General features: G+C 34.5%; 1 protein-coding gene across 4 annotated transcripts in view; it reads left to right on the top strand.

Moving 5' to 3' along the window:
- LOC113062395 (MAP7 domain-containing protein 1-like) overlaps positions 1 to 17421 on the top strand; it is a 34245-nt gene extending 16824 nt beyond the window's left edge. The window contains exons 4-19 of one of the 4 annotated variants that reach the window (XM_026232221.1): positions 318 to 338; positions 3339 to 3502; positions 4253 to 4361; positions 6097 to 6201; positions 9031 to 9150; positions 10178 to 10320; positions 10591 to 10721; positions 11509 to 11744; positions 11898 to 12180; positions 13298 to 13457; positions 14925 to 15029; positions 15161 to 15208; positions 15299 to 15347; positions 15451 to 15529; positions 15629 to 15861; positions 16939 to 17421. In XM_026232221.1, coding sequence (XP_026088006.1) covers positions 318 to 338; positions 3339 to 3502; positions 4253 to 4361; positions 6097 to 6201; positions 9031 to 9150; positions 10178 to 10320; positions 10591 to 10721; positions 11509 to 11744; positions 11898 to 12180; positions 13298 to 13457; positions 14925 to 15029; positions 15161 to 15208; positions 15299 to 15347; positions 15451 to 15529; positions 15629 to 15861; positions 16939 to 16949 — 1997 coding nt within the window. In that variant the 3' untranslated portion in view covers positions 16950 to 17421. The remainder of the gene's footprint in view (positions 1 to 317; positions 339 to 3338; positions 3503 to 4252; positions 4362 to 6096; positions 6202 to 9030; positions 9151 to 10177; positions 10321 to 10590; positions 10722 to 11508; positions 11745 to 11897; positions 12181 to 13297; positions 13458 to 14924; positions 15030 to 15160; positions 15209 to 15298; positions 15348 to 15450; positions 15530 to 15628; positions 15862 to 16938) is intronic. The other 3 variants (XM_026232223.1, XM_026232222.1, XM_026232224.1) reach the window with 3 other exon arrangements.
- The last annotated feature ends 1118 nt before the right edge of the window (positions 17422 to 18539 follow it).

Genomic DNA, 18539 nt, shown 5'->3' on the forward strand with positions numbered 1-18539 from the left:
ATATATATATATACATACACACACACACACACACACACAGACACACACACACAACACACAGACACACACACACAGACACACACAATTGAAGCTACTGGGACTAAAGAGTCAGCGTGAGGCCAAATAATAATTAACCCAATTATATACTATTCTCATGTGTAATTAGGTAATCAAACGTTAACTGCCAGCCAATACAAGGCCAACTGGTTTCTAATGATGTTCAGCGAGACACATTTCTGTGAAGTCAGCAGCATCATATAACGGTACAAACTGATGTGACTGACAGATGTGCTTGTGATTTGTGTTTACTGCTGCAGAACAGCGAACCCAGGAGCAAGGTAAGATACGCCATGCGATCAATAATTTGATTAAGTGGATCATTTCCGTTTATTTCATGTCCTTTACTCTTGGAGTCCTTTTGTTTTTCTCCTTTAGTTTTGTCCAGTTTTGTTTTGTCCAGTTCTTTATCCACAAATAAGGAATATTATTTTAAATGAAGTGAAACTTTTACTTTGCTTCCTTGTGCAAATCCGTCTTCTTTTTTTCCCCCACTGGCTTTCTGTGATTAATATAAAACAACTAAAAAATTTTTACATCTATTGCAATACGTGAAGAATGCGTCCCATGCTACAAATGATTATGAAATACATGCATATTTGATCATTTCCATGTGCACCAGGCTTCATAAATCAATCTATTTCTTTATCCACAATTAAGGAATATTATTTTGAATGAACTGAAACTTTAACTTTGCTTCCTTGTGCAAATCCGTCTTCTTTTTTCCCCCACTGGCTTTCTGTGATTAATATAAAACAACCAAAAAAAATGTAACATCTCTTGCAGTATGTAAAGAATGTGCCCCATGCTACAAATGATTATGAAATACATGCATATTTTATCATTTCCATGTGAACCAGGCTTCATAAATCAATGCATGTGTCTCATGTTCCTCACTTTTAACTATCTGATAGATCCCTACAGGCACAGGATGAAAAATGTGCCATCATTACAGTTCATTTAGCCATGCCTCTCTCTCAGATTAGCTTTAATTATGTTTGCCATTAGCATGATTAGCCTGCTTGGCTATCAGCTCACTGTCAACTGTAGAGACGCAGATAAACCACTATTTCAAGTCCAGCCTTGCCCCACAGCAGCAGACTTTACATAAAGGGTTTATTGTAGCTTGGGACGAAATATTTTGACAAATGCTGTGTATACAAAGACCTGGCTTAGCTGTTAGAATGAAGTCTGGCTTAGAGCCGGATAGTTGCTACACATCAAACTGCATTGAGTATAAAATCTATTTTTCAGTGTGGTCGCATATTGTATGAAACTAATAGGATTATCAAACGCTGTTTAGCTCACTAGCGGTTCACTGCAGCTAAGACCAGTGGTTTAAAATGAAGGCTGAGATCATCTTACTTTGAAGGATATAAAACAGAATTGTTATATAATTTATAAAGGATTGAAGGGTTTTATGTAATTGGATTTAGAGAAAGTCAGAATTACACATAAATGACTTCCTCAGAGCACAAACTTCATGCCTGCTACACAGTTTGAAATAGTCTACATAAGAGACTATTTAAGATAATGTTAAAAGTGAAGTCATGCAGCTGAATTTTTTTTATATTTTATGTAGTAAGAAAGCAAAATAAATCAATGTAAAATGTAATGCAACAGTAACATTATTAGGCAACATAGAGTATTTAATACTCAGGAAAGCTAAAAATTTAATTGTGAAACTGAAATGTTCTAATTTTATGTAAAAAAGCTATATAATTAAAAATAAATATTATATATATATATATATATATATATATATATATATGTATGTATGTATATACATATTCTCAATGCAATTCAGTTCAAAATATGATTACACACACACACACACACACACACACACACACATATGTTTACATATATATATATATATATATATATATATAGATTTTTCAAAACACACCATGGTAGCAATTTGCTACCACAATGTACTTCTCCTTTTCACTTAAATGGTCTAAAAAGATTTAATCAACACAGACCTTCCTCATTTTTCTCTGTTCAGATTTTGTGCCTTATTTGTGTTCAGTGAACTTCTCAAACCCTCAAACAAGATTTTATCTGAGTCACAGCTCATCTCATCATTGAGTCACTGCATTTCCTGTGCAGTAAAGCAGATGTGCCTTTGAAATGAAACAGGGTAAAGTAAATACAGTTGGTTGCCACACATGGATCTAAAGCAATGTTGTGAATGGAAGCAGTTCCTTTGTGTTGGTATTCCTCAACTCATATCCCATCTGGACTGCTGTGTGTGTGTGTAGAAAAACAGGAAATTCCAGTGTGATGTCTTGTGTGCTCCTTAAATCGGGCCTGTGAGCAGAATGCATCCAGCTGCCACACAGCATGCTTGAGGTTTAAAATAAAGTGAAACGACTGAATCCACATGAGAGAAAAATGCTTTTTTAGCAGTTTTTTTTTCCTTAAGCAATGGATTTTATAAATATATATAAAAAAAACTAAATCAAAAGTAAATCAACTGCTCGGTGTGCAATTATTAATGTTTAATGAAGTCAGTTCTGATTATAGATTCACATGAGATATTTTTTATATTTCATTTATTTCTGCAAGATAGCAATTAGATTTGTGCTTAATTAAGACTTTTCTGAGGTTTCCTGCTTTTCAGATATTTTTCCTGAGAAAAAGACCCATGTTATTTTGCATCTCTTTGAGGATTTCTGAAAAGAACTCAATGCCTTTGAATATGCTCAGAAGGAATTTTAAGTTTAACATATACATTTAAACAAATATTTCAGTAGTCAAAAATGAAAATTTGCTGAAAAATTAACTCACCCTCATGTCATCCAAGAACCCAAACCAAGTTTGTTTCTTCATCAGAACAGATTTGGAGAAATGTATTGTTACATCACTTGCTCACCAGTGGATCCTCTGAAGTGAATGGGTGCCATCAGAATGAGACTCCAAACAGCTGATAAAAACAACACAATAATCCACAAGAAAATCTTCTGAAGAGGAAAGCTTTGTGTTTGTGAAAAAGTTGTCTAATCTGAATCAGGAGAGAAATATGCACAAGATCAAACTCTGTTTACAAGTGAAAACAGTCCAAACGAGTAAACAAAATAAAATTTCCCAAATCTGTTCTGATGAAGGATAAAACACTCTTCTACATCTTGGATGCCCCGAGGGTGAGACATTTTCAGCAAATTTTCATTTTTGGGTGAATGATTCTTTTTAGATGAAATGTAATTGAGAATTCTGACAGAAAATGTCATGAAATATAGCAGGCAGCATCACTCAAAAACTCTTTCTGTTCCTCTCAGCGGCCAAGAAAGCTCAGTGGTTGGAGAAGGAGGAGAAGGCACAGCGGTTGCGTGAGAGCCAGTTGGAGGAGCGCAGAAGGAAGTTAGAGGAACAGCGACTGAAGGCAGAGAAACGAAGAGCTCTACTGGAGGAAAAACAGAGACAGAAACTAGAGAAGAATAAGGTGTGGAGGAGACCCCGTGTGCTCAGAAAATGAGGGTTGTAGGAGGACAAACTAACTGCAAACATAATGTTCCTTGAGACAGCATGACAAAATATTATAAAGATTCAATGCATAAATTATTTTCAAGCTAATCTTTTCACAAAAAAGCTTGTTAAGTTTCAAATTATAGGCTAAAGCAATATTCATGCAATATTCATAATCAATAAAAAAGTTTGGGGTTAGTAAGATTTTTTTTTTTTACTTTTTTTTCTTATATTCAACAAGGATGTATGAAATTGGTCAAGCGCCACAACTGTTTTCAACACTGATAATAATAACAAATGTTTCTTGAGCAGCAAATCAGTACATTCGAATGATTTGTGAAGGATCATGTGACACTGAAGACTGGAGGAATGATGCTGAACATTCAGCGTTGCATGATGGAAATATATCAAAATAGAAAACATTTTAAATTGTAATATTTTTTATAATATTACTGTTTTACTGTATTTTTGTTCAAATAATTGCAAGAGACTTCTTTTTAAAAAAAAATTTAAAAGTAGCATGTACTGCTAAAAATGAAGATGAAAAGGGTTTATTAGGGAAAATTATGTTTATAGTTATAAATCTGAAGATAAACTACATATTAACTACTAAATGTACTGGCACTGTAACTGTTACTGGTCTGTACTGTTAATATAAGCAATTCAGAATCTTATTAAGACAAAAAATGAACCACAAGTGGTCTTGTGATTGTCTTTTTCTCTGCAGGAGAGGTATGAATCCGCCATAAAGAGGTCAACCAAAAAAACGTGGGCTGAGATCCGTCAGCAGAGGTGGTCATGGGCCGGCGGCTTGAACCAGACCTCCCGCAGAGAGAGTAAGTGTCATTAGTCAAACTTTACAGCCTCAGACGACTTTAAAATAAGAAGTGGAGATATCATCACCTTCTAAGACTATACTATGGAACTTAAAGAGGACCTGATATGAACATGGAAATTTCTTACGTTGACACAAAATTGACTTCAGCAGAGTTTGTTTTGTGTGGTCAGTATGTTCCTGCTGTAGATGGGTAATAGGTGTAACCCTCTGGTTATGATTTAGTTGACTTAATTAATATAAGCTCATCTTGTCATCAAAATGTTAGGGAAGAAAACCATCTTACGATAACTTGTTAATCATTGGCATGAACATCATTTCTATGGTTTATTTTGGTTTTTCTTTAGTTTTTGTTTGTGTTTATTCTTTAAAACATATTGGTTTAGTCTAGTGTTGTAGTAGCTTTGCTGGATGTGTGTAGAAAGAGGACTGTGATATTTTGTCTTTCTTTTGTTAAGGTTTAACTGTTTTCAATATTATTAAACAAAAGAGGTTAAAAGAGATGCCTTAATGGGGAAAGTACACCAAAGAAAATAGTTTTTCCCTCCTCGTGTTGTTCAAAACCTGTGTGACTTTCTTCTGTGGAACACAAAAGAAGAAAAATGTTCATCAAACAGATTTGGTGACTATTGACTTTTGTGAACAAAAAAACAATGAGATAATTCTCCAAACAATTCTTTTGTGTTCCACAGAAGAAAGCAAGTCGTGTTTGGAATGAAATGAGGGACAGAATTTGTGTTTTTTGGTGAACTATCCCTTTAATGTCTCAGTGACAGGTGTTGATATGTCTGCTGTATGTATGATATTGTTTGATTAGAACATAAAGATAAGTCTATTCTTTTCCTTGTAAGTTTAAGTGTCTGAAGTGACCAATGATGTTATGTTGCATCACTCAGTCCTACCCTTTTGAAAAGACCAGATCAGACCAGTATGAAAGTCTGGTATGCTGTTTAGAGTTGGTAATGATGGATGACCAGCATGGTTTTTATGGTTAAATTAGTTAAGAAACCTAATGTGGACACCAGCATGCCATACTAGAAACCATCCTCCATAAGACATCACATGCTGGACATAATGCTGGTCTTCTCAGTAGGATAGTGCTGATTTATCTAGATACTCAATGCCATTCAAACGTTTGGGGTCATAAAGATTTATTTTATTCAACATAGAAGCGATCAAAAGTGACGGTAAAAACACATAATGTTAGAATTTTTTTTAATTAAGTATAGTATCAGTTACCAACAGTGATAAAAAGAAATATTTCTTAAACAGCAAATCAGCATATTAGAATGATTTCTGAAGGATCATGTGACACTGGAGTTACGGCTGCTGAAAATTCAGCTTTGAATCACAGGAATAAATTACATTTTAAAATATGTTCAAAGAGAAAACTGTTATTTGAAATTTGTAATAATATTTCACATTTTTACTGTATTTACTGCATTTTTGATTGAATAAATGTTTTTCAAAAAACAAAACAATCAACCCTGAAACTTTTGAATGGTGCTGTCCTAGTCAGCATTCATGTAACTTTATGTTGTTAGAAATACATGGAATTGAATGTACATCTTAAATGTACGATCATGCTACATGATCACAACTTGATGTAAGAGTGTCCCGCCTCCTCCAGCTCTCCCTCTTTCCCCCTTCCTTCGGGAAAACCAGAATCGCGCTCCCTCCCGCCGTCGCTCACGGGGTCAGTATGAACGCTCTGCTCTCTGTGTTGCGCTCTGCAGGCAGATGCTCGGCCTCCACGGTCAACCTGCCGCGGCAGACGGAGCCTGTGATTAACAACAGGCTGTCCAAGTCCTCGGCCACGCTCTGGAACTCGCCCTGCAGAAGTAAGAACGGAGCGGCTCTCGCGTTTCACCTCCAAAAATCCCTCCCTCCAAACCCTCGTCTGGTTTTTGGTTCTTCAGTTGTGTTTTTCCATCCATTACTTTTGATTTGCTCATTTCTGGTGGCCTGCTTGCCTGTGCCTGTGCCTGGTGATCGATGGTCATTCTCACACCTTTCCTATTCACTTCCCCTCCCCACAACCCCCTCGTTCTTGTGTTGCATCGTGGGTAATCTCTTCTTCCGTGCACTTTTTGATCAGTGCACACATTGTTGCATTATAGCCTTTAATGGTTATTTATTTGTGGTCCAGTAAGTGGTGGCAATATCTATTTTTATTTCATTATTTTTCTTTTCTTTGGTGTGGGTTTGTGGTGCTGGTGGTTGGTTTTTACTTTAAGTGTGTGATTTGAAAGGCTGATTGTTGATCAGTGATAATAAAACAAAGGACTGATAACTAAATTAGGAGATTAGGAAATGAGATTCTATGATCATTAATGTGATCATATTTACTGGTTTATTAATTAATATAAATAAGTGATGTTGAGTGCTAAACAGTATGTTTTAACAGTATGTGTATGTTATGTTTTATTTCCACAAGTTTAGTCCAGTCATTGGAAATAAAGGTTATTTTCCAAATTTTTCTTGAGTGTCAAATTAAAGACAAGAGGTTAAAATGGAAAATCATATATTCTACACATCAAAAGTTTGTATGCCATCCTGATAGTCTACATATGCATAATTTACACACTATAGAACCTGCAAAAATGGCAGTAGAATGCTAGTTATACTGAACATAGCCTCATTTGAAGTTTCCTGTCCGGGGAAATAATGGTTTTCTACAATGCTGATATCCACATGCAGCAATACGTACCAATGATAAGTCAGCAAAACTGTGGCTATGCAAATGTGTATAAATCAACATAATAACTACAGCATTGTGCACCGCATGATAACCGTGGAGCTCATGGTCTGTACTTATTTCCCTGTCATTAGAGAAGACCAGTAATCTCAAAGTTCACTTTCTTCTGAGATGTAATATTTGGGTTAAACATGCTTTAGCTGAAGTCTAATGCAATTTTAGGTGATTTTTTGCATCATGCTTCCTGGAAATACCACATTGTTTCTCAGTTTTTAGAAAATATAGTATAAAGATTGTTTCGAAGCAAGAGTTTATATTCTAGATCGTGATCAACCTTCTGTTACAGTAGTTCAGGCAACAGCACAATTTGCCGCAGTGGGGGAGAAAAAAAGCAGCTGTTGCCTAGCAACAGCCAGTGACCAGCCGTCACGAAGTGTTGTAAATTTTCTTGTGTGTCAGATCTGAGCACCACCTTTTTGCTATAAAGAGCACAAGGGTCTGGTTTTATACACAGTATTGTTTTAATGTTGTGTGATTGCAAATATGACATCCAGAGTGTGTTTGTGCCTGAGTGGGAGAATGTGTGGGAGAAAACCGAGACCACAGATTCATTTCTTCATCACATAACTTGTTTTTCTCATGAGAACTGTCATTCAGTCATCTGTGTGACAGCACACACTTCATTTTAATGTGCTCCCAGATTATTAACACAACAGCATGCCATAATTCCCAGAATAAAACCAGTTTTAACATGTCTTTGAATCCATGAACTGTTTATTCTGGTATAAGAGTGCTGTTCGTTGAAAGAAAATTCATAAATGAACTCTCAAAAGTATCTAAAGCAATGAGATCAAATGAAGAGCAAAGTGTTCAGATTTGTCTCCTCTAGATCTCAATAATATCTCAAACTGTTTAACTTTGCCACAGATACTAAAGTTTGCGTTCAAAAGATCTCAGTATGAACTCATAGTCGCTCATATGTCTTTCCATCTACAGCATTAAGAAGTTTGGGGTCAGCTTTTTAAATGCTTTTGAAATTCGTCTCTTTTGACTGAATTTGTTTGATCAAAAATACAGCAAAAACAGTACATTTTATTACAAATTAAAATAACTATTCTATTTGAATATATTTTAAAAGATAATTTATTTCTGTGGTGCAATGCTAAATTTTCAGTATCAGTCTTCAGTCACATGATCCTTCAGAAATCACTCTAATATGCTGATTTGCAACTCAAGAAGTAATTCTTCTTATTTCACTATAAATATGATTAATATTTTTGGATTTTATATTTTCTTCGAGATTCTTTGAAACAGAAATATTTTAATTTAAATTTAAACATGTCCTTGTTGAATACAAATATTATTTTTTACTGACCCCAATCTTTTGAATGGTACGTAGTGTATATAAAAATGATCACTCTGTACTCTACATATATGTCAGTGACTGGCTCTTTTGAGAATTCTAGTTGTCACAAGACATTTTTAGAGAAAAGTACTTAATGAGCTCCTTACATCTCATGAGCTAAGAAAGAGCAAACTTTGTTCAACGAAGCATCAAAGTCTAACATGCTTTAGTTTCTGCATTCTTGATTTAACCAGCATGAGTTATAGTACTGGTTAAATTCACTAATTAAATTGAAACTTCAGCTTCCTTGAAGTTACAATGAGCAAATAATCAAATAAAGTGTGTGAATGTGAATTTAAATAAGTACTGCAATCATAATTCACAATTGTGTAGGTAATGTGAATTAGAAGTCCACAAACATGTCCAGATCGTGAAATCGCTGTCAGCGTTCACTCAGCGAAGGGCCTGAGGATTCTGCTTCCAGTAACAGCTGCTCTGATTGGTCAGGCATCCTGTTACTGGATGTTACTCTCAGCCGATTGGATGAACGTTTACTTCGGCCCTCTGTTGAGTGACCTGCAGTATGTGTCCTCATGTGTCGATGCTAACAGCGCCCTCTTGTGTCAGCCCGCAGCTTGCGTCTGAGCCCATGGGAGAGCCGCATCGTAGAGAGGTTGATGACCCCCACCCTTTCCTTTCTGGCTCGCAGCCGGAGCGTCGCCACCCTCCAGAACAGCAGCGACCCCCGTGAGTTACACATCACACACATTTAACATGTCAGGAGCTTAAGGTAATGGTTACACTCACCACATAATACACGCACACACATGTAATGAGTACATTTTATTAGCCTCAGATTAACATGATGCAATTTAAAAACCCAGCTTAGTATGTACTATTTTTGTTTGATGTAATTGAGACTAACTGCATATTGCACGGTATGTAATATTATAAAACTGAATGCGCTTTTATGTTCATTATGTATGTTAAACAGTAAGATGCAACATTGTTCCCACATGACCTCATTACATACCTGCATATAAACAATATCCAATTATGATTTTGAAAATATTTTATGTTGTATTTTTATCCAGTTTTGTGTAAAACTGCCTTGAATAAAAGCTAGAATAATACAATTTGTACGTATTTATTAGATAAGAATATATTATACCCTGTTTGAGATGTTTTGTTTGTTTGTTTTTGTTTTTTTTACTCCATTTCAGTATCTGGGCATTTTATTCTTATAGAAATGTTACATAATGCTCACATATATATATATGTATATATATATATATATATACACACACACACACACACACACACACACACACACACACACAATAGTATGCTAGAAGACTGTTCTGAATATAATAGATCATCTGAATGTACAATGCTGTTCAAAGGTTTGGGGTTACTAAGATTTTTTTCAACACTGATAATAATAAGAATGATTTCTGAAGGATCATGTGACACTGAAGACTGTTTTAATTATGAAAATTAAATAAAATGAAAATCCAGCTTTGCATCACATAATTAAATTATATTTTATAATGTATTAGATTAGAAAACAGCTATTTAAAATTGTAATAATATTTCACAATATTGCAGTTTTTGATGGTATTTTTGATCAAATAAATGCAGTCTCGCTGAGCATAAGAGACTCCCAACCCTAAACGTTTGGACTGTAGTGTATGTATGATCTCAGTTCAGTCTGTAGTGTTTTGTACAGCAACAACAAGTGAGTGTGTCTAAACATCTCTTGTTCTGATTACAGATCAGTGTTCCCGCTCTGCTTCTGTATCTCCTCTGACGCCGTGCTCCCATCATCATCCTCACCAGCACAGCGCTGAACGCTGGAGGGTCTCAGCCAGCACACCAGATATCACACAACGCCAGCTGAGACGCAACTCTACACCGGTGAACCCATGCACTCAACAACTCACTCACAAAAGCAGAAATATTCATATAATAATGCTCATATGTACTTCCGTTCAAAAGTTTGTGGTTTCATTTCTTATTGTTTTTATATAGCAAAAGGAGTAATATTGAGAAAATATTTTGTAACCATATAAACGTCATCAGTGTCATCTTTGATCCATTTAGTGTTTATAAATAAAAGCATTAATTCTAAAAATCCAGTTTGTCATGATTTGAATTTGGAAATGATCGATCACTGTTTACTTTTAGTTTGAGAAGAAGAAGAAAGAAAAGAAAGACAAAGAACGAGAGAATGAAAAGGAGAAATGCGCTCTGTCTAAAGAAAAAGTGGAGAAGAAGAGACAGTCCCAATCCATAACCAGAACGAAAACAGAAGCCAGGTGACTCTCTCTCTCTCTCTCTCTCTCTCTCTCTCTCTCTCTCTCTCTCTCTCTCTCTCTCTCTCTCTCTCTCTCTCTCTCTCTCTCTCTCAAACACACACACACACACACAGTACATGCTTTTTTTGCTTTGTGGAAAAAGTGATAAATTAGCAGTAAATTAAAGCAGTATGGTTGTACTCTTACATTATTGCTACGGCAAGCATCACTATTATTTTTTCAGCTTAGTAAAGTATTGTTTTCTGAAAAATGTAATGAAGTCAGTTTATGCTTTATTTGGAAATAAAGAATGAATTAAATAATAACTTAAGCTGAATTTAAACTAAAACTGAAAATAAAAACTAAACAGTAATATTAAAAAAGTTTTGACAAAAGCACATTACAAAATTACAACAACAACAAAAAACAAAAAACACCTTCAAATGAAATTAAATAAAAAGATGAAAATATGAAAATAATTCAAGATAAAAAAGTACTAAATAACTAAGTTATATTTACAGTGTTACCAGAAATACAGTCCAAAAATCAAAGCTAAAAGTACAGCTCCATCACCATCAACAAACTACAAAATAAAACTAAACTAAGCAAAGTAAAAAATAAGAAATGTTGCCTTGGCATCTACTTAAAATAAGTTGAAATTAAAGCTAAATAGTAAATAAAAAAATACATTAAAAATAAAAAAAGCACACAACTGAAAGAAAAAAAGGAAATTAAATTAAACTAAACTTTTTTTTGGTGTTGAAACCAAATTTGTATTGGTTTATATTGGGATGTGTTCTCTTTTTAGCCCAAATATCAAAGCTAAAAACAGAGCTCCATCACCTGCGACACCCAGGAGTCGCCCTCTCTCCCCCAATCCAGCGGTGTCCCCCAAACCACCCTCATCTTCAGCCAGGACTCCTGGCACCAAGACCCGGCCCAAACGAGCTCAGACTCCCGTCCGCGTGCAGCCCCCCGCCGTTGCTGCTGTCTCCATGGAAGCCAAGGAGCCCCGTCAGGCTGACCCTCCCAAAGACACAAAGAGTGAGTGTGATGTCATATTGACGGGCGATGAGAGGCATTTGCTTTCAGATAAATCAGTGTGACAGCAATGATTTTAAAAGACTTTAATATGTATAAATGAAACATATGCTTTTACTCTTCTTGATGGAATTTTCTCCTGTTTTTTCTGTTTAGCTGTCCTCAGTGTTCCTGACATCACCGTCTCGTCTGCACCGGCCACGCCCCTCACTCCCTCTGCACCAATCACAGCAGCTCCTCAGACACCAGAGGTGGCCAATGTGGCAGCCACAACTTCCAGATCACTCTCTCCTGAGCCCGGCCCTCCGATCGCCAAGCCCTCAGCTGGGACCAATGATCCAGAAGAGGCGGCCCGTGTGCTAGCAGAGAAGAGACGTCAGGCCCGTGAGCAGAGAGAGAGGGAGGAGCAGGAGAGGAGAGAACAGGAGCAGAAGAGCAGGTCAGCTGGTTACAGACTTCTTTAGTCTTGCATAGCCAACATATTGCATAGACCACCTTTTGCAAAAAAAAAAAAAAAACTGGCCACTTAGAAAGATACAGCTTGACTGACATTTAAAATGATCACAGCTCGGTCATTATCATTAGTTAAACTAAAAGTATTAAAAACATTTTTGTTCATCGAAATAAAGCTGAAACTAACTAAAATATGAATATTTGAAAATATTGTGTATTTAGAAAATTTGAAATATATGATATTTGAAAAATATGAAAAATTAGCTGACTTTGCAACTGACTGAAATAAGTTTTTTGAAGGGCTAATATTACTGTAGGCTACTTACTGGAAATGAACACTTACATTAAAACAAAAGAAATAGTAATTTAAAAAAAACTAACAACAATGACAAAAGCACATAACTAAATTTCTAAAACTAAAATGAAAATAAAAATAACTTTAAATATAGAATAAAAGCTATAATAATAAATCTCGTTAACAGAGTTTCTGTCATTTTTAAACAGTGAAGTTCCAGGACCTTTCCAGTTGTTATGATTATCAGATATGAGGTTTTAAAATTATATTTTAGAGACTCTGCTAATTCTAGCAGATTAAATATTTTATATCTGATTATATTTACATAAATAATTAAATATAATAGATATTTAGAATTAAATATATATATTTTTTTATTATTAAACTGTGATTTACATGACTTTTACATTTATCAGACCACTCTAACAATTGATAGGTGTTCCCTCTGAGCAGTAATATTTTAGTATCATTTAAATACTATTATGATATTTATTCATATTTTGCATTAGTTTTTAGTTTGATATTTTTTGTTCTGTTCATTTTAATTTTAGGTAAAGTTTTAGTACACTTTAGTTTAGTAAATTGTGTGTTTTTATCATTATAATTTTTTTATATCTTTATATTGTAGTTTATTATTTCAGTTTTAGATTATTTTTTGTACATTAAACTAAATGAACATGAGAAATGTGTACATTTTTTATATTATATTTCATTTCAGTTTTTTTCAGGTAATAAAAAAATGTATTTTGATTTAGAGGTGTTGACTGAGAGTGACTAGCGGTATTTACACCGCCTTATCTTCATTCAGAGCACTGCGTGAGGAGCACTCCAGACGTGAGGAGGAGGAGAGGAGGCGAAGGGAAGAGGAGGCGCGCTTCATGGCAGAGCAGCAGCGTCTGCAGGAGGAGAGGGAGGCGCAGGAGAGAGCCCGAGCTGAGCAGGAGGAAAACCTGCGTCTGCAGAGACAGGTGAGCAGCGCTTCAGGGCTAATCCAGACCATTAGGACAAGCTTACCAAGTTTTAGAAGATTTTAAAAAGCTTCTTTTAGTTTCCACTTTCACTGGCTTCAATAATATTCATTTTAAATTATATATTTGTGGCATATGATTTAGTATACATTTATATGTTTTGTATTTTATCGATTCAAAATCTGAAAAAAATTAGATTTGCTTCTTTTGCCTATTACCGAAATATTTTAAAATCCATCAGTCTTCAGTAAAATCATTTTAATAGAAAACACCTTCAAGGCATCAAGGTGACCGAGGCACAGTCAGATAAAAGGACATTAGCTTGAGTCTCCCGCGGTTTACGTGAGCCTCCAGGCGACTCTCGTTTCATCACAGACGAAGCCTGTGTTCTGGTCTGATTTGATCATGCAGGACAGGCCTAATGGCTCTCTGGACGTACAAAGCTCATCTGTGGTGTCTGAGCAGCATCAAAAAAGGATTTTCTCAAGACCTAAAAACTGTGAGCGAGGGCACAGATGTACAGTAAATGAACAGATTGAACTTGATGCCACATCTGGCTTTAAACAATTAAACTAAAGCATTTTTGCGATGCATTTTAATGGATTTATGCCTATGATTCACAATGTATATCATTTTCTGATATGCAGTTGAAAGGTACTGTGTTTAAAAAATACTAAAAAGGAATCAAACAGAGGGAATATTTGGCCGCTGCTTCCCCCTTGTGGTTGAAAAGTTAAATTAAAACACGTTCTGTTTGTTTGAAATAGTGACGTTACAAACTATATATATATATATATATATATAAAATTGTATTTATTTATTTATTTATTTTTACATATTATATCTTATATTCAATACATTATTTGGCCAACTACTGATGTGATCATTGTTATTTTAGTACTTTTTATATACTTTTAAAGTATTTATTAAAATTTTGAAATAGTTTTTATTTTTATATTTTGAATTTTAAACTTGAGTTATTTTGCTGATTTTATTTCAGTAACTTAGTGCTTCAACTTAAAAATCGCTTAAGTTTAATTTGATCTATTATGCATTTACTTTCAGTTTTCATTTTAATTTTAGTTCAATTTTAGTTTAGTTATTCATTTTAAGTAATTTTAATAATGTATATGTTTTATTTGTCATTTTTTATTCATTTTTATACTTCTATATAGCAAAAAAAATCAGTTTCAGTTTTTTAAAGAATTTTAACACTTATTTTATTTTAAGTTCCTTAAGTTTTTATTTTAAGTTTTTATATTTCATCTAATATTTTTATTTTATTTTTTAGCTTTAAGTATATAAACAATTTTAACAGTTTAAAATGTCGTTTTAGTTTTTGTTAATAATAAAAACACTGATGTTGCCTCAGTACCATCACTTGGCATCATGTTGTAGGGTAATTATGGGTAATTTAGAGATGTATAATGGATATATGGGTAATGATGTTTCATGTGTCTTTTCCAGCGAGAGGAGGCTGAATCCAAAGCCAGAGAGGAAGCAGAGAGACAGAGGATAGAAAGAGAGAAACACTTCCAGAAGGAGGAACAGGAGCGGCTGGAGAGAAAGAAGGTAAAACTAGAGACTCTCAAATGCATTTAATGAGAAAAAAAGAATATATTGTTTTCTAGGAGAAACACATGAGACATTAAAGTGATTTCCATTCCTGTGGGTTTGACTAACGTCTGTGTTCATCTTTCTAGCGTCTGGAAGAAATCATGAAAAGGACTCGTAAAAGTGATGCAGGACAGGTGGGACACATCTGTGTTTTTATTAAGTCTGAATTCATTTCACACACACAGAGAAAGGAAAATGAACTTGCTGTACTTGTTTCTTTGCAGAAAGACGTTAAGACTCCAGCTCAAGTCAACGGCAGAGTCTCTGACAGCGGTAAAAGGCCATTTGTAGTGTGCATGCGATGTTACACTTAAAATGAAATGTAAGATTTAAGTTTAAATGAAAAATATAATGCTGTTATTCTCTTGTCTTGCAGTAATTCAGAAAAATCCTTTAGAAACTTTTCATAGTGGGGCGACAAATTTTAACCAATCACAAGGAGACGTGAAGACGAGGTAAAGTTGCACAATTTGGCCTGATTCAAAATGTACAAAGAGATATTTTGCATGTTATCTGACTGAAAGATGAGAATCATACCCATGTTTCCTCCTCAGCTCTGTGTCCTGGGACGTGGCACCCATCATTAATGGTGTCCAGCCCACTAAGCATCAGAATGGACTGTCCTCCAATGGAGAGGCAGCAGACTTTGAGGAGATCATCAAGCTGTCCAATCACAGTGGCAGTGGAAACAGTGGGCAGGGCCAAGCTGCTGATCCAATCATGGCCTTTGAGGGAGGGGAACCGTTCATGATGAAGGCGGGGCCTATGAAACCTCAACATGTGGCAGGTAAGATTGGATATTATTAGATTAGATGAAATGACCATATTACCATAAAAAGTATGTTATATACAAAAAATAGTTTTTTTTTTAAACATAAAGTCATAAAAAGTACAGCTGTATATAAATGTATGGTGTACATACATATACATACATATTATATATTATATACATATATAATTCTTTTTTTTACACAATTATTAGATTTAATTCAAATACACTAAAAAGGTCTTACATTTAATTATCTTAAACACACAGATACACTGATACTGGTAAAAAGCTTTGAAATGTTTTTAAATTTTTCAACACATATATATATATATATATATATATATATATATATATATATATACATAGATTTTTTGTGAATAAATATATAAAAAATGTAAGGTAATAGCAAGTGTCTTTATATATATATATATATATATATATATATATATATATATATATATATATATGTATTTTTTAACCACTTAAGTCATTTTATTCTATGTGAATGTATTTTAGTAAATAATAGTGAATAAATATAGCGAATAAAAGTTTTTTCTATTGACAACATTTTGTTTTATTGTACATTTTATTTATATATATATATATATATATATATATATATATATATATATAAAACAAAAATCTTAAAATTTTTCATTTCCTGAAACATGCAGATACCCTGATAACTAGTAATTTGATATATAACATGCTTTGTCAGAAGCATATTTATTAAAGAATAATCAATATAAACTGAAATTTCATCAATAATATACTGATGAGTTTTTATAAGAAATGGTTCACCTAAAAATAACAATTCTGACATAATTTATCTCATATTGATCCAATGGACACTAGAATCACCAAGCTTCTCTTCGCTGCATGAAAATGAACGATTTCCATTTCTTTGTCTTTAAAGCCATGTGGTAGATTTGTGCAAAGAACATTTAGTTGTTTTGTCACTTTTTGGGAGCTTGACAGTGTCAATCACTTCTGTTTCAGTTGCCTGGTACAACGTGGATGTTCTGCGTGAACAAAACTTTTAAGGCTCAGTCAAACTCTTTATATGTGTTTGTCTCTGTCTTGTTTTCCGTGCAGAGGTCCTGTGAAAGAGAAGAGAAGCCTTACGCTACCGCTGCTTCCACCCCGACGTGTGCCAAACCAACAAACAGACTGCTTCAACTTTAGAAACACAGCACTTTGAGCAAGTGGAGGAGAACCTTCAAAAGATACTTATATACATATTAAACATTTGCGAGAAGCCTCTGTGTATTTCACTGTGTGTCATGGTGCAAAATTGTTGTGTTTCTTTAAAAAGTCACCTGCCAATTATGTGGTGCACCTTAAAAGAGTCACTATATGATAGAACTTGGAAATACACAATGTTTGGCTATCATTCTGATATTAATTATTATTGTTATTGTTGTTATGATGTATTGTTATTGTTCTTTTAAGTAGACGTGTGTCTTGAATTTTTGCGTTATTTAACGTGAGGAGCATCAGAAGAGGGCGATGTTCTATATGTTAATGTATATTTGCCTGATTATGACAGACCTGTGGAATAAATCTTTATGAAAGGGGCTGTGTGTCAGTTCACCTTTTGTCTGCGTCTGAAAACACCAGAAATGTGGAAAGGGCTCGACACATCAATTTTTAACTAAAAAACATTGTAGTATAAAATTTCTGTGCAGTGGATCATTTCAGCCAGAAGAGCGCAGCGCAGAATCTAAACTCAGCCTTCCACCCATGTTTGCTCAACAATTCATCTCCTAATTTTCCTATGCATATTGTATTTATGAAGTTCACAAACTCCATATCTTATCGTTCTCCTTGAGAATGTCTGTGCATATATGGACACCCAGTTGTGGACATCATTCAGAGATATAAATGTAAAAATTTAAAAAGTTGCGTTGCTTCTGGTTAAAATAGAGGAGTTCTTTAGCCATAATATAGCTTTCTTTAGTGAAAAGCCGTCTCGTCTGAATTGAGAGAAATATGCACAGATCAAGTGAACAGCCCAAAACTGTTCTAAACAAAAATGTTGATGAATTATTGGATTTTGATGTGAAAGAAAAACCTGGGATGGACTCACTTTTATTAAGTTAAAATGCCTTACTGATAGATTTGTTTATAACAAACACGCAGCCTTTTTGTTATTTGATGGACTGGAGTTGTGTGGATTACTTGTAAGATATTGTGATGTTGTTTGGACTCTCATTCTCACGGCACCCATTCACTCCAGAGGATCCATTGTTGAGCAAGATATACCGTATAATGGTCAATTTCTCCAAATCTGTTCAGATGAAGAAACAAATTCATCCAGGATGACATGAGGTGCATATATTTTCAGCAATTTTTGTATTTTTATTTTTAGGTGCATGTATGAAGAAAACAGTATGCTATTAATATCCTTTTATCTAGAGAGAGAAAATAAACTGCTCCATTCACATTGTTTTAACACATTGGCAGCGTCCACCTGAAGTTTCACCACTACACACCCACTGATGTGTTCTTGGCCCTGATAGTCCAATGCTTGTCTCAGGCACCGTATTTTTAGACGGATGATAACAGATACAAAGTGAGTTATGGGGATAGCAGACGCTGTCATCTGGGTTTTAATTCATTTGGTATGACAGGAACGAATGGGATCTTAATGAGTGACAGAGCATGCTGCCACAAAAACTGGTCTCAGGTTTGCA

Source organism: Carassius auratus, chromosome 44 (assembly GCF_003368295.1).
Source record: "Carassius auratus strain Wakin chromosome 44, ASM336829v1, whole genome shotgun sequence".
NCBI lineage: Eukaryota > Metazoa > Chordata > Actinopteri > Cypriniformes > Cyprinidae > Carassius > Carassius auratus.